The 25,598-nt window shown below is 45.6% G+C and overlaps 1 protein-coding gene across 1 annotated transcript in view; it reads left to right on the plus strand.

The window, feature by feature from the left end:
• Positions 1-25,598, plus strand: part of LOC147724582 (fibrocystin-L-like) — a 2,246,326-nt gene that overhangs the window by 222,826 nt on the left and 1,997,902 nt on the right. Inside the window, exons 10-12 of the mRNA XM_086918063.1 lie at positions 5,871-5,941; positions 6,882-6,992; positions 19,049-19,150. Of these exons, the coding sequence (XP_086774189.1) occupies positions 5,871-5,941; positions 6,882-6,992; positions 19,049-19,150 (284 nt within the window). The remainder of the gene's footprint in view (positions 1-5,870; positions 5,942-6,881; positions 6,993-19,048; positions 19,151-25,598) is intronic.

Raw genomic sequence — 25,598 nt, forward strand, 5'->3', positions numbered from 1 at the left:
TTGTTGTTGTTCTCAAGGTGGAAGTTCTGGTCCCCGAGGAGGATGTTGTTGTAAGCGTATTTAGGGCTACAACCAGCCTTCAGCAGTACGGGACTTCCCCCTGCTTCAGTATTGATTTGTCCCAGAACTCCTGGAGCGTGTAAAGAACTTCGGTTTCTTAGTGACGTTATTATGTCCACCCTTACGTCAAACTCGGCACCTTCCAGGTATAAATATACCCACATCTGCCCTAGCAAACACACAGTTGTTTGGAGCAGATCGACCAACTACTTGCCCGACGGCCTGCTGTAGCGAGTGCCGAAGGAAGCCGACCCTCCAGCTGACACACTGAGAGAGAAACGGTCTTTTCTCCTGCCGAGAAATCCAGCTCCAGTGTTTCCCTGCTACCCTTGCCGGCTACTGTGAGATCGAGTCCTGAGAGATAGATACAAGACCTCCTTCATTCTATAACCAAGGTACGGAGCTGATTAGACCCTTAGAGAATTCTTGGATAGATTCTTGGCAGAAACTATTTAACTCAAGCTACACCTCACTTACTTCTTCCCTTGTACTAGACTTAGGTTAGGTACACCGGGGTAGGCGTATTTTAGATGCACCAGTTGAGTACTTTTAGTCATTATTTATCATTGTATGTATTTTATCTATTTTATGTATCTTATGGCTTAGAAACTATATCATTCTTTTAGAGTATTATTTCATAATACTCCTTTTACTGTACGCACTTTACTTCATAGCAAGTATTACGATTGTAGCAATTCATTTCTCTTACATGAGAAAGAAGACTTCTCAATAAATAACCTTTTTATTGAAAACGCCCGTCTCTCTATTTCTCCGCAAAAACCCTGGTGAAACGAAGCATGCACGATTTACTGAGTGAAATAGCATTTATTGTTTCCGCGACTCTGAAGATATATTTCTTATTCTTGGGGAACAAAGTTGTCATGTTATATGGTTGTCAGAAACTAATCCCTTCTTGTTTATTCGAGAAAGTTTCTAGTGACCTCTGAGCTAGCTGGCATTCACAATTAAGTGTAACATATTCAATAGAGACCTAGTCGACTTCAGTCCTACGTCTAAACTATCGTTTATGTTATTCCAATGCGCAGAGCCTATTGGGAATATAGGAACTACACTACAATGTAGTCCGTGGAGGCGGGTGCGTGGGTGCTGTCGAGGTCGGCAATGGAGTCGCTGAACTGAGTCTGAAGATGAGTGTTCCTCTGAGGGTGGTGTTGGGGATCCGGAAGTGCAGGTGTTCGGCGGTGTGGAGGGTGTCGTTTGCGTGGATGGCGAACTTGAGGGTGGACATGTGGAAGATGGCTATTCCCCCTCCGGTTCCATTGGTACCTGCGGGTGATCTTGTAGCCATCCGGGATGGCTATGGCGATGTCGGGCGCCGAGGAGTTGTTCCACCAGGTCTCAGTCTGGAAGGACACGCCTGGGGCAGAGGTGTCGAGCAGTTCCCAGAGCTCCACAGCATGTTTGCGTGCGGAGCGGGTGTTTAGGAGTATGCGGCGGAGGTGGTTGGGTCCAGTCCTTGGAGGTTTGGTGGTTCTGTCGCAGGTGAAGCTGCATGTGCGGCAGGAGAAAGGTCTGTGGGTCTGTTTCGGGGTGGTCTGTGAGCAGTTGTGGTTTCGGCCGGCGTTGAGTGCATGGAGGCTGCTGGCGTCGTAGTGGAGCCTGGTGTTGTGGCGTTTCTGGGGTCCAGCGGTTCTGGCGCTGGGCGCGTTCCAGGCACGGACGGGCGCAGATGGGCCTGCTTTAGGCGCACCAGAGGCGCGGCCGCCCAGCTGCCGCCATTTGAAGGGAGCTGGGAGGGAGGAGCAGCTGGAAGGCTGGAGGCGGGAGGCAGGGGATGGCGAATGGGCGCAGGGGCGAGGCCGCAGGGGCAGCAGCGGCGGGAGGTGAGCAGAGGGCACGGGGGCGAGGGAAAAATCAGGGGCAGCGATGGGGACAGAAGGCAAGAAAACTTTCACAATTAGGGGAGCAGAAGGCAAGAAAACGAGCACAAACAGGAGAGCAAAATTCAAGAAAATGGGCACAAATTAGGGGCAGCGAGGGGGAACAGAAGGCAAGAAACAAGCACAATCAGGGTAACAGGAGGCAATAAAACGAGCACAATTAGGGGAGCAGAAGGCAAGAAAACGAGCACAATCAGGGGAGCAGAAGGCAAGAAAACGGGCACAAATCAGGGGCAGCGAGGGGGACCATAAGGCAAGAAAATGGGCATAAATCAGGGGCATCGAGGGGGAGCAGAGGGCAAGAAAAATGAGCACTATCAGGGAACAGAAGACAAGAAAACGAGCACAATCAGGGGAGCAGAAGGCAAGAAAAACAAGCACAATCAGGGGGCAGAAGGCACGAAAAACGAGTACAATCAGGGAACAGGAGGCAAGAAAACCGGCACAGATAAGAATGCAGGCACAGGGGGGAGACAGGAAACAGCGGTCACAGACACCAGAAGACTGTATGGGCAGTACAGGGAAGACAGACAGACAGCAACAGTGATACAAACCTAAGGCCTACCACTGGCCACCAGGGATGAGGCGCATGTGGTAGCCTGCTGGTGGAGGAGGGCCTCAACGTCTACAGCAGCGGCAGCTGGGGCAGGGTCAGGACACACAGGCGTAGCTGTGGTGGGGGAGCGACCTACCAGCAAGGTCAAGGTCTATTCCTGGTAACACATTACCTCAGGGCGCAGATGCAGCTGTCTTGGAGCAGTTCATTAGTGAAGATGATGTCTTCTACACTGACATTTTTTTGGTACCACAGGTGTTGTCTGTATTTTGGTGCACAACAACTCCAGCATTGATGAGATACCGACCTAAATCTTTGTGTACTTGTTGAATATGGTAGTGTTTTGGATCGACGGCTGTCACTGTCACATGTCATTTGTTTCAGAACGATGCCACTCTGTCTTTCACTGTGCGGGCAGCACCCACCTGCACCTCAAAGGGGGGACAGAGGTCCCTCAGCAGGTGGGTGCAGTGAGTGACTGCACCTGCATAGAAGGGAATGTCTGGGAGGCCCACGAATCCCCATTTTTCTGCACCAGAGGGCTGCCCTGAAATGAAATGAAATGAAAAATTGCATTTGTATAGCGCATAACCGCCCTGGGGCCTCGCAGCGCTTGAAGATAAAATGGTTTTAGCGCAGGCTCGGGGCAGATCAGAGAGATTTAGCAAACAAATGCGTTTTTAGGGCCTTTCTGAACGAGAGGAGGTTGCTGTTACCCCGGATGGCAAAGGGGAGGGCATTCCAGAGTCTGGTCGCCGAATGGGAAAAAGAGCGGCCACCCCAACGGGCTTTGTTAATTTTAGAGGAGGTGGCCAGCTGCAGGGTACCAGACCGAAGGGGGCGTGTTGGAACATAAGGCGTAACCAGAGGGTGCAGAATCGCTGGGCCTACACGGTGGAAGGATTTGTGCATGATGCACAGAGCTTTGAACTGCACTCTGGCAGCCATTGGGAGCCAATGAAGGTCCCTCAGAGCCTTCCTCGCCGACTGCCGACGGGACAGATTGAACAATAGGCGGGCCGCACTGTATTGTGTGACCTGGAGCCTCTGAAGGACCGAAGCCGGTGCTCCCAGGTAGAGAGCGTTCCCGTAATCCAGGCGAGAGAGAATGAGGGCCTGGACCATGATCCTCCTCGCCTGGAAAGGGAGCAAAGGGAGCACCCGCCGGAGCATCCTCATTAGTCCGAAGCAAGTGGCAGCAGTCTTAGTAGCCTGGACAGAGAAATCAAGGGCAGTGTCATGCCAAATCCCGAGGCTCTTTATCTGGGACTTGGGCGCAGGAGGAGTGCCAAGACATGGTGGCCAGACGGGTGCAAGAGCAGACGGGGAGGGATTTCCAAGGAGAATGATGTCTGTCTTCTCCCCGTTAAGCTTGAGACAGGAGGCTTGCATCCAACTGGCAACAGCCTCTAGACAGGGGCCTAAGGTGTTGGATGATCCATCTGCGTGGTCTAACGAGACCACCAGCTGCGTATCATCCGCGTAGGTGACTATACGCACACCAAAGGGATGGACTATCCTCTCCAGAGGTTCCATGTAGGCGTTAAAGAGGGTCGGGCTCAGGGAGGAGCCCTGAGGGACCCCACACCTGAGAGGATGTTTAGGAGAGACTGTCTCACCCTCAAAGACCCGGAAAAAGCGCTCACTCAAAAAGGAGGTGAGCCAGTCCAGAGCCGCGCCCGACACGCCCATGCCCGCCAGTCGGTATACTAGCGTGGCATGGTTCACCGTGTCGAACGCGGCACTAAGGTCTAACAGGATAATGGCCACCTTTCCTCCCCGATCCAAAGTCGTTCTTGCTTCCTCTGTGACCGCCAACATGGCAGTTTCTGTGCCATGTTGAGGGCGAAAACCTGTCTGGGAGGCACGCAACAGACAGTTGGACTCCAGATAGTCTGTTAAGATATTGTTGGTGTGCCTCTCCAGCAGTTTACTCAACCAGGGAAGCAACGAAATGGGGCGGTAGTTGGACAGGTTGTTCTGGTCCAGGGAGGGTTTCTTGAGAAGCGCCCTCACCATGGCACACTTCCAAGCAAGTGGGACCGACCTGGACACAATGGAGGTGTTTAAAGCTTCCAGGATCACAGGACGAATAACGTCCAGTGCCTTGACAAGGATCCGGGGGGGCGCACATACTGTAGGCCATCTTTTGTGGCACTCAGTCAGTGCACCACCTGAAGTCCTATTTGTCTCTGCAGCTGCGTCCATAACATGGTGAGCTCACATAGAGAAAGCATTTCCCCACTGTGCATGGGGGCATGCTTTCATGAAGATGAGGGAACACCCACTTCAAATAGTGCCATAACTGTATTCGTCTCAGTGCCACTTGTGTTACAAAGGGCCACACAAACACTTACGATCCATTCTGTAAAAATACTGTTCCTCAGGGGCGATTAAAATGGGAAACCTGTGCCTGCCTGTTGTACCACTGAGGCACTGAATGTAGTGTAGCGCCTTGAGACCCTCCGGGTAAGTAGAGCGCTCTATAAATGCCTTTGATTGATTGATTGATTGTGACCCCTCAAAGCTATTTTCAGAGGCCTAGCTTTTTTTCAAGAGACCCAGTTTCTCAATAGTAGGCAAAAAATCTCTTGTGAGGGAGTGGTCTTAAGGCTTTTTAGGAGTCTAGATGACTATTCCAGGTTGCCTAAAAGGATTTTGTGTTTTCTGGATGTCTACTTAAAGCTGGTCTGTGATAAGTTGCTGTAAGTTGATAAAACTGTAACTTTGACAAGTTGCAAGTATACGGAACTGAAGACATTGCCCCAAAATAAAATGTTCTCGCTGCAAAGTTTTTCAAGAAAACATTTCTTTGTTTTGAGAATTTTAAACGAACATAAAAAAGACTGAAGCTGGCAGACTTTTATTTCTCTATTCTGGGGAAGCAATGCTTGCCAGCTTCGTGATACCATATATGGATTCCTCGGGGGCTTCTTTGAAGATGCTTTGAGGAGGCCTCACAGCGTTTAGGGTATCCAATAACTAATTTAGTAGGCACGTTAGCTATTTATCTGGGAGGATAACCATCTCAGGTAGTCCAGTATTACCTGCAGGAATATTATAACTCCTGCTGTTGATGCATTAGGTTGTGAGTCCAGAGAGCCCTTTCAGGATGTCAGATTGCTTACATCGGAGGCATGGGTATCCTTTTGAGTAGACAAATAGCTCATTTGTGATATTTCAAGATGTAGGTCATAGGTTTTTAGAGCTGTTTTGTGAAATGCATGCACTTATACGATAAAGACATTTAAAGTGCAAATTAGAAGGAACGAATGGAATGTGTATTTCACGAAGGCAGTGTGAGTCATAACATGATCAATTGTTTCTAAAGGTTATTTGTGTTTTATCTATAGGAGCGCTCCAGAAAGAAGTACCTATTTTGTGTCTTCACTGAATAAGATCGGAATGTTTCAGACCTATGCAGGTATGAATTTCTTGACAATGTGAGGAAACGCGTCAGATAGGTTTGGCATGTCTCCACTGGTGCACGTGGTTTGTAATAATATGTTAATGGTGTAAAGTTTTATTGTGGAATACATCATTTTATTCTTTGGGCTCTCTGAGGTTACAGCAGCTGGTATCGCAACACTGTTTAAATTTGGAAATGCGTATTGAAAGAATGCTTGTATATGGAAAAGGTGAATTTTATTGCCAGCCTCTAATACTGCTCCGCCTTCATTGTTTTCCCACCCTATTATGAAGTGTGATCATCTTCCGTCCCCAATACCTAGTAGGGGTCCAGCCAGTATTTTGACCTATTTAGTTGATGAGTCATCTGCTGAAGTGCTGTTGTTTAGAGCTGGGACGTTTGAGTCAATGAACAGTAAGGCCCCGTAGAGTTTTCATAATGACTAAGATGCATGCAAATGATCATCACTGAAATTCATAATTAATGTACACATATCTGCTATGGATATCCAGAAAACCTGACTAAATTTCACTTTACGATGGGTCTAGACCCAATTAAAATATTGTGTAATGTTATTAATTAGAATTGAAACCCACATCATTTTATTTCCAGTAAATATCTCTGTGATGGACAGATTAAAAGGAAAAAAAACGAAAACAGGAAGAGTATGGCATTAAGAGTGCAGCTAAAGAGAGTTCCATACCCACAGCGATCCCGGAATACTTTTTATTGAGTGCACATTTTTTAAGAAATGCACATACATTGGAACTTTGCACTCTAAATCGTGTCCTCTTCTGACTGTATTCTTTCTACAATGGGACAGCTTAGTGAGAAAGATAGTGATTGTATTCACGTCTCAAAAATCATGAAATTAATTCTATCCGAAAAAGAAAAAATATATGAATCTTTTAACGTTGCCCACTATACTCACTCTTAATACAAATCTTTTATTCAGTGGTCTCTTCAATTTCACCTGCTGCTGGAAGTATCCAAGGAGGAAGCCCGCTAACAGTGACAGGCCAGTACTTTGATGCCACAGATCAGCCAATTAGTGTTCTTGTTGGAGGTATGTTCTGGCAGTTTATGTTCTTTCTTGTTCCTTCTTTTTCTTCCATTAATAGAGTATGGTACATGTAGAGCATCCTCAACAACTTAGGTGTTCATACTTAACAAAACTACACTCAGGGCTTTGAATAAGGTAGTAGACAAATACATCCAACTGTATTATGAGATTGTCTGATTTTCAGAGACCATATATTTGAAGAAGACAGGCATTGAACTCGAACAATGAGCTCTCCTCTCCTGGTAAACCTGAAATAACAAATTAGCATGGGTGAGATTATTACAGAGGAATATTCTTCATTGGCTTTTGTCCACCTGCTAGAATGGCAATAGACATGAGCTAAGTTGTGCAGCAAGTAGGGGATTTAAACATAAAATGTAAAAGCAAAGCAAGTCACTAGAGGGATCTCAGACAGAAAGGCATTTAATCGATTCTACTTAAACACCGCACTCACAAAGATAAAATTGTGTAGCTTTTTTTTTGATCCACTGGCAATTCTCTTTGAAGGGCTTTTGTGAGACCTTGTAGGTCATTTAACCCCTTGTGATTAGAAGCTTGTTCACCAAGGGGGTGGAAGCCATGCCCTGAACTTCCTGCTAGTGATCTGCCCAATTGAGACCTCCCCGCCTGTATGGTGGTGCCGGGAAGGTAGCTGCTACCTCGATGGCACCCTTCGAAGCACTGGTAGTCTTCCGAACTGGCTACATTTTGTTAAATACCCACTAGGCGGTCCTTTAGAAAAAGCAAGCACCCAAAGCACCAGTTTATTTTCTTTAATTGAAAATCAAAAGATCCCAACACACAGTTTGTTTTTACTGCTTGTGCCCACTGTAGTAGGGTGAATGTTTCTATTCTTTCTGTGCTCTCTCTTTCGCCTTGCTGTTCAGCCTAAGTATGCGTGGAATGTTGGTTAGGTCATGGAATGTTGAATGCCTGATGTGAGTCAGTTGGTGTCAGCAGGCTGAGCAGCTAGGAGGCTGCTCCTGGTGGGGCATACATACAGACCTACTTACCATCCTGCTTCAACCTCAAGCTTATGTAACCTGTACCTGAATAAAATTACATCTTGGAATCACAACCTGGCCTCCTGTGGACTTTCATACTATGACATTTTGCATATGATCTGGTCTTCAAAACCTGCGTTAATTCAAAATCTTTGGACTTACTTTTCAAGAAACCTTCCTACATCAACTAAGAAACCTACTAAGTACTGCAACTAGATCAAGCTTGAAACATCTACCCATTACTTCCTGGCAGCCCTTGTCCCACTAGCGGCCATACGACACCGGTCAGCCTCAAGCTGGGCATGCCAGTTTTTACCTCACTCAAGCTTGGTGAGTTGTTTATTCTTTGCCATTTTTGTTCAACTCGGCGTGCCAGTTTTTACCGCTAACTAGTTTGCTTTGAATACTGACAATCTTTTGATTGGACATCATGTGGTCTCAAATCCAGCTGCCTACATATGCTGAAATCTGTCATCCATCGTGTCAAGGGTGTTCTATGCGGTATGCCCAACTCCACAGTGTATTTGAACTTTACACCTGTGGCCTACAACCTGGACTATTCTACCATCGGTACACATGCCACCTATGGAAGTTACCCACGAGCCCTCCGTGAATTGGTGTGTCTTTTGTGGAGCCATTGTCAACACTGATGGCAGTAGAGAGTTACTACCATTTAATTGCAGGTCAGTCTGCTTTGTTTTTTGTTTGTACTTCAAAAATATGTAAGGATCCTTCCTCAGCACCATGACAGTTACAGTTACCGTCACAGTGGCAGTTACACGTACCTTGTGTTAATTGAACATACTGCGTGTCCTGCTTTCCTCGAAACTCAGCTGTCTGGATCCCTATCAGCTGTGCCTTCCCGTTACCATGAATTCTTCTCTGCGTCATGACTGCTGCTTGGCAATTGTGTAAGCATGCTTGCGCCGTGAGCCACCCGGCACGGCATCATTGCGCATGCCGCCATCTTGCCTTTGGCACGATCTATGCAATTTCCCTTGTTCTTCTCTGCGCTTCATTTTGCCAACCACGTTTCTGTCTGACGTTCTTAACGAAGTTGTGTGTAACTTGAAGCCTTACGGGAACGTCTTGTTGAGTGGAGAAGCAGCAACAAGGAATTAATGATACTTTCTTCTATTTTCTGTCTTCAAACTCAAAATCGTTGTTTTCTTTCTTGCATTCCGCAAATTGGCATTGAACACTGCTTGGCAGTCATGTTGACTTTCTTTCTTTCCTCAAATCTACTACCCGAGTGAGACTTCGCTCACCAGCGCTTAAAACTTTCCTGCGGACTACGGTGACTACATTATTTATTTAAATTTTTTTATTTTTATTTATTTACAGCTTATAGCCCATTGCGCATTGCGTTTGTTTGATATATACTCGATGTTTATCTTTAGGTCACTCCTTGTACTTTTCTTATTGCTCAATTCTTGGCCAATTGTTTTTAGGATACTATTATTTGAGCATGAACTTTGTGGAGATTTCATGGCTTCTTGGAAGTTTTTTCTGTACCAAATTTATTTCTGCGTAATGTTATTATTCAGCCTAATTTTCATAGTTAGAGCTACCTGTACTTCATTAAGTATTTATTAAGGTACTGTTCTTATTCTGTTTATGTGCATGTACAAATGTGTACTTTACAGTTAGTAGGGTATGTTTACAATGCTGACCGTGCGTAATTTATTCCAGTACATGTTTCTGCATGATGTGTGTGTGTACCACTTTAAAATGGGAGGTTACTTAAACTTAGTTTTACTTATCTTGGATTTATATTACTTTTACCTCCTTTTCTTATACGTTACCCACCTATTATTCATTAGCTTCTGTTTACTTGGGGTTTAATGCATGAATTCGCACGTACGTTCTTTCTTGGTGTGGAATGTTTTACACTTTACAGTTTTAGGCCTAGTTCTTGATTTACTTACTTCAGTTTTTACAGACTTACTGTGCAATTTTTACATTGTATTTCTTACCCCTTTATTGCGGGGTGTGTGTCAATTTTGCTTTTTCGTTGTTCTTGAGTGTTGCCTACTTGCTACTTTACACGCAGGTACATTTTCTTTCATCGTTTAGTGTTCTGGTATTTCTGTTTGCAGTGCAGGTTCGCTGTTTTCTCCTTTTCACAAAACGTAGGGTTGCCTTGACGTGAGGCGTTCTTGTCTTGTGCTTATTTTTTTCTTATTTCCATTACGAGTTTACATTGAGATCCTGCGTGCTTGTTTGTTTCTCGTGATTTGCCGGATTCGCGTTGTATGCTCTTTCTGTGTCATTTGCTTTACTTTGCTGTCCTCTCCTTGTGAGAATAGGGGATGGGTGTGGTTCTCTTCATTTTATTGTTATTTTTTTTGTTCCTATTTAGCTCCTGTTTCAATCTTCAATGTATCTTTTATTGTACTTATTTGCTCAAATGATGTATTTATTTCTTTGCACATCTTCTTTGATTGTTTTTTTTTAGTGTAAAGAAAGAGGATATGTAGTAGGGTGAATGTTCCTATTCTTTCTATGCTCTCCCTTTCCCCTTGCTGTTCAGCCTAAGTATGTGTGGAATGTTGGTTAGGTCATGGAACGTTGAATGACTGATGTGAGTCTGTTGGTGTCAGCAGGCTGAGCAGCTAGGAGGCTGCTCCTGGTGGGGCGACATACAGGCCTACTTACGGTCCTGGCTACAACCTAAAGCTTATGTAATCTGTACCTAAATAAAATTACATCTCGGAACCACAACCTGGCCTCCTGTCGACTTTCATACTATGACACCAACCATGCCTCATCTGTTAGTAATGAACAGAGAAAATCAGTGATGTCCCCACCCTCAATCAATCTATCAATCAGTCATTTGCAGAGTGCACTAATCACCGTGAGGGTCTCAAGGCGCTGAGGGGGGAAGGGGGTGCAGCCACTGTTCAAACAGCCAGGTTTTGAGGAGTCTCCTGAAGGACAGCAGGTCATGGGTCTGACGCAGCTGTGTAGGTAGGGTGTTCCATGTTTTGGCGGCGAGGTAGGAGAAGTATCTGCGAGAGCGAGGTCAGCGGACTGAAGCTGTCAGTTCGGGATGTAGAAGGTGAGACGATTGTTGAGTTATGCTGGTTCGGTATTGTGGAGGACTTTGTGAGCATGGGTGAGGAGTTTGAAGGTGATCCTTTAGCTGACTGGGAGCCAGTAAGGCTCCTTCAGGTGGTCGGTGATGTGGGTGTGGGCGGGGATGTCAAGGATGAGGCGTGCGGAGGCGTTCTGTATGCGCTGTAGTCTTTTCTGGAGTTTGGCTGTGGTTCCTGCGTAGAGGGAGTTGCCATAGTCCAGTCATCTGCTGACGAGGACCTGGGTGATTGTCCTTCTGGTTCCAGTGGGGATCCACCTGTAGATCTTGCGGAGCATGCAGAGGGTGTTGAAGCAGGAGGAGGAGACGGCATTGACTTGCTGGGTCATTGAGAGCGATGAGTCCAGCATGAACCTCAGGTTGCGTGCATGGTTGGTGGGTGTGGGGGCAGCTCCCAGGGCTGCTGACCACTAGGAGTCGTCCCAGGCAGAGGGGGAGGAGCCCAGGATGAGGATCTCTGTCTTGTCTGAGTTGAGTTTCAGGTGGTTGTTCTGCATCCAGTGGACGACGGCCTTCATTCCTTCATGGAGGTTGGTTTTGGATGTGGCGGGGTTCTTGGTGAGACAGAGGATCAGCTGAGTGTCTTCAGCATAGGAGACGATGTTGTGATTATGCGAGCAGACGATGTTGGCGAGTGGTGCCATGTAGACGTTGAAGAGGGTCGGGCTGACGGATGATCCTTCGGGTACGCCGCAGATGATCTTGGTGGCTTTCGAACGGAATGGGGGAGGCGAACGCTCTGGGTTCTGTTGGTGAGGAAGGAGGTGATCTAGTCCAGAGCTTTGTCGCGGATTACAGTGTTGTGTAGGCGTGTGCGTAGGATGTGGTGTCGAAGGTTGCCAAGAGGTCCAGGAGAATGAGGGCCTTAGTTTTGCCGTGTCTAGTAGTGTCCTAATGTCATCTGTGGCGGCTGTGAGGGCGGTTTCCGTGCTGTGATTGCTACGGAATCCAGATTGGGGCGGGTCAAGGATGTTGTTCTCCTCGAGGAAGAGAGTCAGTTGCTTGTTGATGATTTTTTTGATGAGTTTTGCCGGGAACGGAAGCAGGGAGATTGGTCAGAAATTCTTGAGGTCCTTTGGGTCCGCTGTGGGTTTTTTGAGTAGGGCATTGATCTTGGCGTGTTTCCAGCTTTCTAGTAAGGTGGCAGTCTTAAAGGAGCTGTTGATGATCATCCGGAGGTGAGGTGCACTGATGCTGGTCGAATTGTTGGAAATGTGGTGGGGGCAGGGGTCGGATTGTGAGCCAGAGTGTATGGTGTTCATGGTCTTGATGGTGTCATTGTGGTTGACAAGGATCCAGGAGAGCAGGCTGTTGGTGAGACTGGGGGAAGGTGAGTCTGCAATGTCGGCGGCTGTAGCGGGGGGGCTGTGTGTTATAGCTGTCATGGATGTCAGCAATTTTGCAGTGGAAGAAGGTGGCTAGGGAGTCGCACAGGTCTTGTGACGGCGGGATGTCGTTGGAGCTGGAGCTGGGGTTGTTGTGTGCATTGTCAATGCGTTAATTGAAGTAGGTCCTTCTGGTGGCTCGAATGAGTTGGTGGTGTTTGCGGTTGGTGTTCTTTAGGGCAGCGTGGTTATCTGGGGTTGGTTTGTGGTGCCACTTCTTCACGAGTCTTCGGCGGACCTGCTTGGATTCCTGGAGGTCGGTGGTCAACCAGCTGGACTTTCTGTTGATGCATCTGTTTGTGGGTTTTTTGATTAGGGTGAGGGTGTTGGTGCAGTCCTCGATCGATTGCCTGAGGTTGCAGTTGGTGGTGTCGGTGGTGTCTGTTGGTTGGTCTAGGGCAAGGGTGGTGATGAGCTGGTGTTCGGTGACTTTGTTCTAGCTGCGGTTGGTGCAGGCGGCGGTGCAGGGTGGGTTTCTTGAAAGTGAAGTGGACGCAGCGGTGGTCGGTCCAGTGCAGTTCAGTGGTGTGGCTGAAGGAGACGTGGTTGCTGGCGGAGAGGATGGGGTCGAGCGTGTGTCCAGCGGTGTTGGTGGGGGTTGTGACTAGCTGTTTGAGACCGAGATTGGTGAGGTTGTCGAGCAGGGCAATAGAGTTGCTGTTGTCAGCGTTCTCGAGGTGGAAATTCAGGTCTCCGAGGAGGATGTAGTCTGTGGAGGCAAGAGCGTGCTTGCTGATGATGTTGGCGATGGTATCAATGAACTGTGGCCGGGGTCCAGGGGGCCTGTAGACGAGTGTGCCTCTAAAGGTGGTGTTGTGGGTCCGTGTGGATCGGGAAGTGCAGATGTTCGGCTGTGCAAGAGGTGTCTGTTGTGTTGGTCGTGACTCTGTGGGTGTTTCTGTAGACAATTCCTCCTCCCGGTCTGTTGGTGTGGTCCCTTCTGGTGATCTTGTAGCTATCTCGGATGGCTATGGTGATGTTGGGTGCTGAGGAGGGGTTCATCCAGGTCTCTGTTATGAAGGCGACATCCGGGAAGGCTGAGTCGAGTAGGACCCAGAGTTCGATGGCATGCTTTTGGACGGAGCTGGTGTTGAGTAGTATGCATCTGAGGTTGTTGTGTTTAGTTGTGTTTAGTTCTGGCGGGTGGGGTAGGGTGCGTGGGTGTCCGGCAGCTGGTGAAGCTGCAGCTGCGAAAGGTGAAGGTTTTGTGGGTGAGCTTGGGGCTGGCCTGGATGCAGGAGGATGATCGTCCCGTGTTGAGTTTGTGGAGGAAGTTGGCATCTTAGCGGTGTCGGGTGTCATGGCTCTCGCGAGCCCCAGGGGGTCCGGCGCTTGGCGTGGACGGGTGCAACGGGCTTGCCGCGTCCACTCCGCGACTTCACAGCAGTCGCCATATGAAGGGGTGGGGGGGCGGGAGCAGAGGCAGGTCTGCAGTGCAGCAGCGGCAGGAATGGGCGGACAAGGCAGAAAACAAGGAGGGGAAAAATGCAACGCAAACACAGCACTACAGTGAAGTAAAAAATACAAAAATTACAATAATACAATAAACAAAGGCAAAACAGAGCGATGAAAAACGTAACGCAACACAATACTACACCAGGTTACCAGGAGGCAGAGCCAAGCGGGGCGAACCTTGACAAGTGTTTCTGGGTAACTAACTCGAACCCTGCACAGGGATGTCTCAGTCCTGGCAGCTTGAGGCAGAGCTGTTGGGGAGAGTGCTGGCCTTGGCCCAGAGGTCAAGGTCTCACGCGCCCTCCCCTGCAGCGGTCGCCATATGAAGGGGAGGGGGCGGGAGCAGAGGCAGGGAGGTGGGAACGGCTGGGTCGGGGGTGGAGCTTCAGGGCAGCAATCGGTGTGCTTCTGAAGCCGCTAATTGATACGGACAATATTCTACTTGAAGATCTTTCCTCCATTTGCTGCTGGATTGCTGACCCGAATTAAATAATACTGTCTTCAAGAATTTTGCAAGAATTTTGCAGATCTTTGCGGTCATGTGTCCCCACCCATAAGCTATATGAACTTAGCAATTCCACCTCCATCACCATTCTCTAAGGGGCTTTTTCTACAATACATATTTGTCCTGATGATGGTCTTATAGACAACTGCAACAAAGACCGAAATGTCGACTTCTGCATCATCTCCCAAGCAATTTGTGTTCTTAAGAGTAATTCTTGTTTATTATTGATCTCAATTACTCTTTTTATTCATAGGAGCTGATGTTTTGTTATGAACTGATTTGCTGATTTGTTTTCTACATCTGTTCATGACAGTTTGCCTACTTGATGTATCCCCTTCAATTGATTTCTGAAATATAAAATATAATTTATTTTCATACAAATAGGATTTCCCGTGTGCTGTTTTTCTTTTCTTTGTGATTAATTTCAATACACATTATTGTTATCGTATGGATACATTTGGGTTAGATTGTTGATAACAAACTCAATGACCTACGCCAACAAATAATTAGAACTAGTGTACAAACAAAATCCCTTGTAGACAACCCTTACCCTGTACTTTATACTGCCCAAACCTATAAGGGTTTTTTGGGTTACCCAAATTCTTTAATGCAGGGCAGCTGCGGCAGGAACGGGCGGACAAGGCAGAAAACAAGGAGGGGAAAAATGCAACCTAAACACAGTACTACAGTGAAGTAAAATTATATGAAAATTGCAATAATACAATAAACAAAGGCAGGGGGGCGGGAGCAAAGGCAGGGAGGCGGTTGGGGGCGGGGCTGCAGGGCAGCAGCAGCGGGAACGGGCAGACAAGGCAGAAAGGAACAGGCAGACAAGGCAGAAAACAAGGAGGGGAAAAATACAACGCAAACACAGTACTACAGTGCAGTAAAAAATACGAAACTTACAATAATACAATAAACAAAGGAAAAACAGAGCAGGGAAAAACGCAATGCAACACAATACTACACCAGGTTACCAGGAGGCAGAGGGCAGCCAGGTGGACCCTGACGCGCAGTGTCGGATAGCTAACTCAAACCCTGAATGGGGAGGTCTCATTCTTGGCAGCGGTAAGGAGAAGCTGTTGGGGAGAGTGATGGCCTTGGCCTGGCGGTCAAAGGGACAGAGAAACAACACTATGAACTGACAGACCGGTGGTGTATGGATCGCTGGGTCATGAGACAGTCTTGTGGGTCAATATATAATAAACATATTTTCAATAGAAGTGCAGTGTAACAAAGCAACTAAGTAATAATCCAAGTTAATGAAGAAAAGAAGAACATTTAAAAATAACAACTACAATATGTTGAAAAACATTCAAATACCATAATAAATATAGTGAGATAATAGTGATTCATTTGCTAATAATCTGTACATTTAAGTAGGGTTTATGTTTTCATCCCAATTGACAAGGCTTTCCTCAGGAGAGCGAATATTCAGAAAGTTTAAGCAATGACTCAGGAGTGCAAAGGAGATTTAAAACAATAATCCCCTGGAAAAAAAAGTGAAAAATCTGGACCATCAAACCCAAAATGATGAATTTGAGTCCTACTATAGAAGGTCAAAAGATCCAAGTCAGCATACCTAACTGATCTAAATCAAACACATGCTGAAGGTCCAAGGCAGCTTTCAGTCAGGTATGCATCACATGAAGTGGCTGCTCAGGGAGCTTCTATTAGGTTTTGTAGATCAAGCTAGCTAGTACTGCTGAATTCCTGCATGCATAGGAACCAGTTGTGTAAAGTGAAATGGACCAGTGTGTGAACTGTGTCCATCCTAATAATCAGTTCAATAATATTCCCAAATGGAGGTGTTCCCTAAGATTTCAAGAAGATAGATGTGTTTTTCCATTTAATTATTGTGATTAATTTGTTTTTATTATGTTTATTTTATATTTTAATTGTAATTGTCCTTCCTCAACAATTTCATCCTCCATAACCTTTGTACTGAGCATAGGTGGGCTTGATACAAGCCTATATTCTTTATATCTGAGGCATAGAAAAGTGACAAATTAAGCAACCACTGGCACATGGCTTCCTTAGGGGGCAGACCTTGGAATAGAGGGCTTTGACAGCCACTCCGAGTGTGTTCTCTACCAGCTGTCAAGCAACACAATAAACAAAAGAGGGAAATATAAAGCAAGTGGCACACAGATCCCCAATATTTCCAGACAACTTACTAATGAAATAAAATAAGAAAACAAGTTAGAATAATGGGGAGAATCTAAATCAATAATGAAATGCAAACACAAATATTATCAATCCCATGCACATGAACTGAAATAGTAGATTAAAATAATGAGAAGGAATTGGAACAGGCTCCCCATAAGCATACTAGGGAGAATAGTTTAGTTGAAGAAAAAAAAACGCATTAATGTGTTCAATGTCATTGAGTGCTTGATATCAGCAAAAGGGCTTTCCTTATGTTTTTGCATTTTTTAAATTCAGGAGTAGCATGAACTTTGATGATCTTTACTGTAAGATAATGGATTATAAATTAGAAAAGTGAGGAAGCATGCAACTCCAAGTAATAACTCCCAAAATCCTGCTAGTTCAAACATATAGTTTCAATAATTTGAATTTGTTATCGACCCCTGAGAAAATTCAACATTCGTGGCTGCTAAAGACTTCTTGTAAGGCAAATACATTTTCTGCCATTGTCTGGTCAAGAGTGCTACCGTTGAACTTAGGACCTCATTTATATGTTGGCGTTAAGCATACTTCATCACAATGGTGATGGGTTATGCTTAGGCCCACCATTATAGATCGCCACCGAATTTAAAAGCAACAGACCATGGTTTGGCTATGGCAGAGACACCTCTGTCATGGCCAAACTTCTCCAATGGCCCATCTGAGTAAGGGACAACGGAGAATTGGCTAAAAGTATGCTTGCCCTATCAAGGTGGGCAGACATATAGCTGTTTTCTTACAGGTGAATCCTGGACACTGCCTAACCAGTTGTTAAAAGGTCCCAAGGGCTAACCTTCCCACCTTTACATCACATCCTGTTTGCCGCACTGCAAATTATCCCACAATGCACAATTATCAGAAAAACCCAAGTTGGCAAAATGTTTCCACCTGTGGCTGAAGCTTGTGGCACATGTAAGGTCTTGATTGAGGTAATGAGTAGTCCCCTCCCACCAAACTAGTCCCACTAGCTCTAGAACGAGCTTCCTTCTCCTCGGAAACTAACACAGGGAGCTCAAAGTATGTCTTGGAAACAAAATACCCCTCTTCTCCAGGCTTCCCTTATCAGTAAACTATTATAGTACATGTTTTGATATGGCCCTTTTAAATTAGTGAAGTTCCTGAAACTCCTAATCTGCAGTGCTTTGGTTAAGCTGGGTCACCTTCTTCCCCAAAGCCCAAGTCATTTTCTCTGCTCTGAGAACAGTATTACACCACATTTAATGCAGACCGGGCTTGTAGCTACAGGAGGGCCAATGCTACTTAGATTGGCAAAAGCTTCAGGTAGGGACAGTTTAACTTTTTCAAAAGTAATATTTCCTTCATATATATCAAAATTACAACTTCACCATTGATGCTGATTTTGAATACATTTCAAAAGATGTGTTTGAACTAACTCTGTGACTTATTCCAAACCATGGATAAGGGATTAACTCATTATTTGTATGCCAGTTATTTCTTCATAGAACCAGCTACAGTACTCAAATAGTACAAAAATAGCTTTTGAAGGCTGGTCAGTGTAGGAACATGCAAACATTACATTTTTTTACGTCCCATTTTTAACTGCCTCGCACTATCCCTTATGGACTGCAAAGCCAATTCAGGGTTGACATACTTCATTCAATCATTTATTCTTATTCGGCAACACGTTTTGCTTCACATGGGTGTTACCCTCGGGATTTTTCAAGCATAGTATGTAACTCGAGTTGTATTCCAAGGAGTCCCCTTGCACCCTTTGTGTAGTCTTCCTTTCAACTAAACAGGGTTGTGTTGTCAGAAGTGTCTATTAGGCTGCCTGTGAAATAGCTGGCCAGCACGTGTGCTGAATGTAGTTGCTGCAAGAAGTCCTTACTATGACTACTATGCCTACATGCAGCAAAACGTACATGTAAGCTGCATGACATTCATTCCAAATCTGTTGAAAAGTATTTGATTCCCAGTTTATCAGGGCTCAGTCAACAGCACACAACAATATTATAGAGATTAAAAGAGAAAAAAACACATGGGAACATACTATGCTAATGGAATCTACGTATATCTGGGAGTAGAGATTCTACAGAAATGATAGATGTTTTTTGAAAAGTTGAAAAGCCCACAAAAATTTTAAAAAACTATGGCCCTGATAAAATCACAAAACCAAGCATGAGTGTGTTTCAATAACAGAATTAAAAACCACCATACCACCAATCCTGTTCCCTTAATTTGATGATGAGCCATTCTTCATAATGCAAAAGAATAGGTCACATGCTCTGTTTGAACTATTGGACAAGATTATGTTTCTGGTGACTTCTAGAAATGTGGAAGTATGACAAACACCACTTTCATAATTGTACAACATTCTATTCTAAAGAATGCATGATATAGTGCCCAGCTGCGAACACATTCTGCACAGTAAGGCAGTAACATTTTTAGTATGACCTTCTTTGCAGGACAGAGATGTGAAGTTCAAGATTATACCAATGGAGCAATAACGTGTGTGGCTCCCCCAAAACCAACACCAGACCAGTTAAATTTCACAAGTTTGTTTCCAGGTAAGTTTGGTAGATATTCATTTTTTTTTAAGTTAATGCATTTTCTGTGTATTCGTGTGAAGTGAGTCCTACAGACATACATGCTAGATTGTCTCTCTCACTGAACCAAAATATTAAAGAAATTCAGCTGAAATTGGAACGCACAAAAATGAACTTTTCATTTCGAATAAAAGGCATCTTGCTTGACTCTCCTTGTTAATAGATGCCTCGCATTTTCCCATGATCTGATGCTCTTTGCCCTGATGTTGGTCTTTTCACATTTTGCTTTTCATCTGTTAAGGGAATTTGAAACAGATCGTTAGCTCTTGCAGCAAATTTCTTTAGCAATAGATGGAGGCAAATCCATTCAAATTGATGCATGGTAAGCAACTGTAAGACATTGGTTATCGGATGAGGAGGATGAGGCCTCCCTCAGGGAACAACCACTATCATTGTCAGGGTGAACCACAATAGTGATTAAGTTCACCTTTTGCTTAGCCTTCTGGTAGCTTAGCAGAAAACTGACAGTCTTAACCAAGAGGCAATGTGAAAGTATATATACCACACTCAAACAGTAATAAAGTGACAACACAACAGGACAAATACCAAAGCAATTTAGAGAAATAGAGTTACATTTTTATAAATAAAGTGATAACATAACAACAAGAATCCAATCAGTAGAACTGAAAATATTCAATTTAATGTTTTATGTGAACATATTAGTTGAAAGCACAAAGTGCCACCTGCGGTCATCTGATCATACGAGATCGGGAGAAAACCACAAGTTCAGTCTGACCGCAATGGAGTGCGGGTCAAATACAGGGACCAGATTAGTCCTGCTAAAAAGCTACCTTAAAAATCCAGCATAAAGAGTTCTGTTCACGTTGTAGCAGGTAGTGAGGAAGAGGCTGACTGTCTCGGACAGTCATCATTGTAGCGCGAAAAACTGGTCAGGAGTCGCAGGCGGCTGTTGTTGTAGTATTGATGTTTATTCTCACATCAGTACTTTGCATTCACGATCTTTGCCAGTGGCAGAGACTTGCCGAGAACGGGCCAGTTTGCAGTCATGAGGCACCTAAGCATAAGGATTTTCACATTTTCTTATAAAGTAGTATACTTTGATGTCAGCCAAGGCTCTTGGGGATCAGGGACTCACCCTAGCAGAAGCCAGCAGGACTCAGGCAACCCCAGTTGCTGCTGGTCAGCTGGGCAGTTGCAGAAAGGTTTCTGAAGCATGTTGCTTCCCTGTAGCTCACACAGGAGGTTCGCCAACAGATCCTTTGAGACACTTTGGTCAGCTGGGGTTGAAGGCAAGAAGGTCCAGTCTTCCTTCTTGGACAGAAAGGCAGCACCTCAAGCAGAAGTGCAAACTTCTGACAGCAGAGCAGTCCTCCCCTGACATCCACATCTCCAAATGTTTTCTGAAGAGTGGCTCTGGAGGTCTAATATTTATAAAATGGTGACAGCCTTTGTGTCGAGGACTTCCTCTCCTACCTCAGTTCTGGAAAGTTATTTCCCTTCCCCAGACTCAAAACTGTCTGGAGAAGACAAATGCAGGACATGCCTGGTTTCCTGTGTGTGCATGAGGTGGTACCATTAACTAGGTACTTAAAACTAACCTACAAGTATCAATCAGGTAGATGCCAATTGCACCAAGGTTTAGGAAGAAAGCACTAACACTTTGCACCTGGTTAGCAGGGAAAAAGTGCACAGAGTCTTTATGCCAACAGAAAAAGATTCAGCTGCAGAAGGCAAAATATATGGGGGCAGCACTGCAAAAAAGGCTAGATCCAACAGCAACCACCTAAAGTTGAGAAAATCTAATATTAAATGGGTCTGGCCATTCTAATAATGTGACAAACTTCGATAGACTGACACTGGTCTCCTCTAACAATAGGAGGGATAGCTGTTGGTGATCATGCTGAAAAAGCCCAAGGTGAGGCCCCCCTTTCCCTCATTGTTTTAAATAGAACAGCATCAGTCGCCCTGGCTGCGGCACCACACCTCTCCTGCCTGCACACTTTAACACCATTAACTGGGGCTAAAGTGCGCTTGTGCTCTCCTTTCTAAAGATGCTGAAATTGGTGTGTACCAATTGGCACATTTAATTTACTTATCAGTCCCTAGTTGTGTGGTTCTACATGTGCATTTGAAGTTCCCAAGGCCTACATGTTCCGAAGATAACCCACTTACATTCAAGAACTGTTGGCACGGAAACTGTAAAAGTCAAAGAACAAGTTTATTAAGACCCCATGGGGTGGTGGTACGCTCAAACAGCACCCTTCGGTAATGCAAGAGGTATCACACCGAACATCGGTGTGACCCTTCTTTTATATGATTCTACAGGTAATAAAACGTACACGCGGCACAAAGTTACAGAACATCATGTACATATAAGGGCATATTTTGGAATACTGCCAGCTTATTGGAGGGTTTCAAACCCACTGGTCAGTTTGCGGCACATTCCTGAGGAACGACTGGTCAGTGTGAACTGCGCATGTGTGGCTTGACCAGTACTAAAAATAGCCTGTTGCTGGGCAGACTGAAGTGGTCAGTGGAACGGACAATGGACTAAAGGGCACGCCGGCCACGAGGCCGTTCATGATCTAAGATGGCCGCCAACACATACAAAATGGCGTTTCTACGTATAGCTAATTTAAGCGGGAATCGTGTAGCAAAGCTAAGCGCTAACCCAGCCATCGTCAAAATACGACAGACGACCCTTTTAGCGTTTAGCTGAAGCTACCTCATAGTGGACATAGTCAGGGTGTTCATCTTCTATGTCAATTAGCATTATTTGTGTTACTTCTTTATGAAGCATCATTTTATCATGGGCAAGAGCTCGTCTCGAGGGTACACAAACTGACAAGCACATAGAACAAAAAACTGGGCCACACTGGATACATAAACAAATAGAAAACAGAATTCCCACAATAATACATAGAATCATTAACAGTTTCCATCCCCAGGTGGTGAGTATTGACCAGAACCATCCTGACAGAGTCCAGGTGCCATTATCGGGATGTATTTCAGCCGCTATCTTATGTAGTTTAGTGATAGCATCATATACAGAAGGTGAATTATCAGGTATGTAAACGCAACAGCTACTTCCGATGATTCTACATGCCCCCCCACGATCAGCTAACACTACATCCAGAACCATCCGATTCTGAAGCGCAACAATTCTAGAAATCTGTACTTCTTCAGTGATATTTCCAAGTGCAATTACGGTATCATTAGCCACAGCCTCAACAACACAAGTTAGTGGTCGGATCTTTCGACTGTTCAAAGCTGCCCCAACGAAAGAGAACAAACCCAAATTGAAGTCCACATATTGTTGCAAGGTAGTGTCCGTTTGGTCAACATCGTCCAGACAAGGGAGCGTTTATCACGATTTAAAACAAAGTCGTGATAGAGGATGTAGTTGTTGTGGTACATGGGTGGGGCAATGAATACAGACGGCAATACAAAAGACACGTAGCAAGTGCCTGACCATCCCAAAGGAAGCTGATGATAACCCTTCGTTCCACAGATGAAGTGAGTATTTCGGGAACTGACAAACGATATAACAGTAGGACTATCAAACGTAAGTGTAGTGTTACATTCACTTCTCCCAACAGAAATTACACCTTTATTGCGTATACATAGGTCTGCTTTGGTAGCGATAACGTTGATGACATGTGCATTTGATACATTAACATTCCGTTGGTTGCTATACATTCGGGAAGCAGACACATTGTCAGGGCGGTACTCTTCATATTCAAATCGAGTACCCTCAGCTTGTGGATACCCATCCCGATCATGATGACACAATTTATTCAAACGAAAAAGCACTCCCCCTTTTGTGGGCCATCTCAAAGTAAAGACGAGAGTATAAAATGCATTACAGGACCCATTATGCGAAAACGGGAGAGGGATGAGTGGAGTACCCCCTTTCTTCTGATGCCCAGGCAACATCCCACACACCCAGCAATTTGAAGTGTTTGTCATATTATGTGTATGATGTAGGATCTGAATAAAACTATTGTTCAGATAAGTCTGTCGGTGCGGTTCTTCATGATAGGGCAGGGTGAAATGGAAATGTTCAGATGGAGCCGGGGTAGTAGGCAGCAAATGTTCACGTGCAGGTACCACAAGTTCGACTACCCAGGCTATTACCGCAATCACTACGATAGTCAGAACAAAGAGAAAGGCACCCAAGAATCTCTTATCTCGTACTGCTGATAATGCCATAGTTCTGAAAACCTTCGCTGAGTCTCAATAATTCGATTTAGTCACAAATTTTCACATACACATACGTGTATACCTAAAAAAAAGAAAAATGTGGTGCTGAACTCCGAGGTAGCCGTTGTTTTCTTCTCCGGGCCAAGACGGGTGTCGCTACTCTGGCAGAACTGATCCCCCCCCCTTGGAATTCCCGGTTTCCGTTTCACAAACCTGGAGCGGTAACCAACCAGTTATTAAAAATACAAAAATCTTCTTATCGAGGGCGCAAGTTGTAGCGGTCTCGTCCGGCAACAGTGTGGTCCGGGAAGGCTCCCTCAACTTCGGCCGACGTCACAGCTGGGCTCTTTTCTTTCTCCAAAATCTCTTTGTAGTCGGTCAGCACAGCAGGAGTCACCAGGTCCGGAGAGACACGGCGACAATGTGTCGAATGCACCCACCGCTTCCTGTTGGTCACTCGTACAGCGGTGCGGGTTGCAAGGAGGACCTGTTCGGGGCCCTTCCACCTGGGCTCCAGACTGCTTGCTCTCTCAAACGAGCGAATCATCACGTGGTCACCAGGGCGGAGATCATGGCCCTCTCCAGTAGAGTTGTCAGGGAGCGCTTCTCGAACCTGTTGGTGAATAGAGAGCAAATCATTTGTTAATCGTGCCAAACAATCATTCATCATAACACAAGGCACATCATGTATTAATCGCGGCTTGGGCACCCCCCAGATATTCATAGGGCACCCAAAAACCACCTCATAGGGCGTAAGGCCAGTTCGTGAGTGGGGTACTGATCTAAGAGAGAGTAGTGCTAGCGGCAAAGCATCTGGCCACTTCAACGATGTAGACGCCACAATTTTGGCCAGTTTGAGCTTCAACGTTGCATTGTACCGCTCGACCAGACCTGCTGACTGAGGGTGGAATACAGCGTGGAACTTCTGCTGAATCCCTAACCCCTTCAGTACATATTCCACAATCTTTCCAACAAAATGAGGCCCATTATCGCTCCACAGAAATTTGCAAACTCCAAAGCGAGGAAAGAATTCCTTAAGCAACACCTTAGCTGTTGTCAAAGCCGTATTATCTTTCGTGGGGTAGGCCTCAACCCATTTGCTAAAAGCACATACCACCACTAGGACGTACTTCAGGTTATTGCACCGCTCAAGTTGGATGTAATCCATTTGGAGTACCTCAAATGGTGCAGAAGGTGGAACGAACCCTCCTTTCGGAGTATGGGTCCCCTTTCCAGGATTGTGTTGCAAACATACCAGGCAGGTCTGCACTACTCTCTTTGCAGTATTAGCAATCTCGGGATGTTCCCAAACTCGTGTTAAAAGCCGAGTGATTGCAAGAGCTCCGACATGCGCCAGTCCATGTGTCATCTGGACCATCGCCTGCAAGTAAGCTGCAGGCAATTTCCACTTTTCCATGTCTTTGCTTCTCCAACAACCCTCGTCATCTAGTACCCCATCTGCTGCCCACGTCGCAACTTCAGATTCAGTAGCTGATTTTTGAATGTCTAATATTTCCGCTCTAGCATCACTCCATCGCTCAGCCTGTGATTGTACCACATACATGGGGGAGCTAGTTGGGGACATAGCCGTTTGTCTTGCTATGCTGTCTGCAAAGGCATTTCCTTGACCCACTTTATCCGTAATCTTTTTGTGGGCACTGCATTTTACTATCGCTACTTTCTTTGGACCTAGCAGCGCATTTAAGAGATCACGCACTAGTTCTCCGTGCATAATGTGCTCTCCGTGAGATGTCAAAAACCCACGTTCTCTCCAAAGTAGCCCAAAGTCATGTGCCACTCCAAAGGCGTACCGGCTGTCCGTGTATATGTTCACACATAAACCAGCACTCAGTTCGCAGGCTCTTGTTAGGGCTATCAGCTCCGCTGCCTGAGCCGACTTTTGTGGTATCCTAGCTGTTTCTACCACTGTCTTAAGTGTCGTGATCGCATAGGCTGCGGAAGTCGTGCCATCTGGCAGCCTTAAACACGATCCATCAACCCACAGTTCCCCATCCACATCTGAAAGTGGGACATCCTGTAAGTCGACACGACCCTTTGTCTGTTTCTCGGTCAGGAAAACACAATCATGGTGTTTTTCTTCCTGACCCTCCTCGGCCGGATAGGGCAATAAAGTGGCAGGGTTCAAAGTAGCGCATCTTTTCAGTGTAATGTGTGGCGCCAAAAGTGTCAGCTCATATCCTGTTAGCCGTGCACTCGTGAGGTATTGGGTCTTCGTTTGGTTTAG

The sequence above is a fragment of the Lissotriton vulgaris genome, chromosome 4_1 (genome assembly GCF_964263255.1).
Source record: "Lissotriton vulgaris chromosome 4_1, aLisVul1.2, whole genome shotgun sequence".
Classification (NCBI taxonomy): domain Eukaryota; kingdom Metazoa; phylum Chordata; class Amphibia; order Caudata; family Salamandridae; genus Lissotriton; species Lissotriton vulgaris.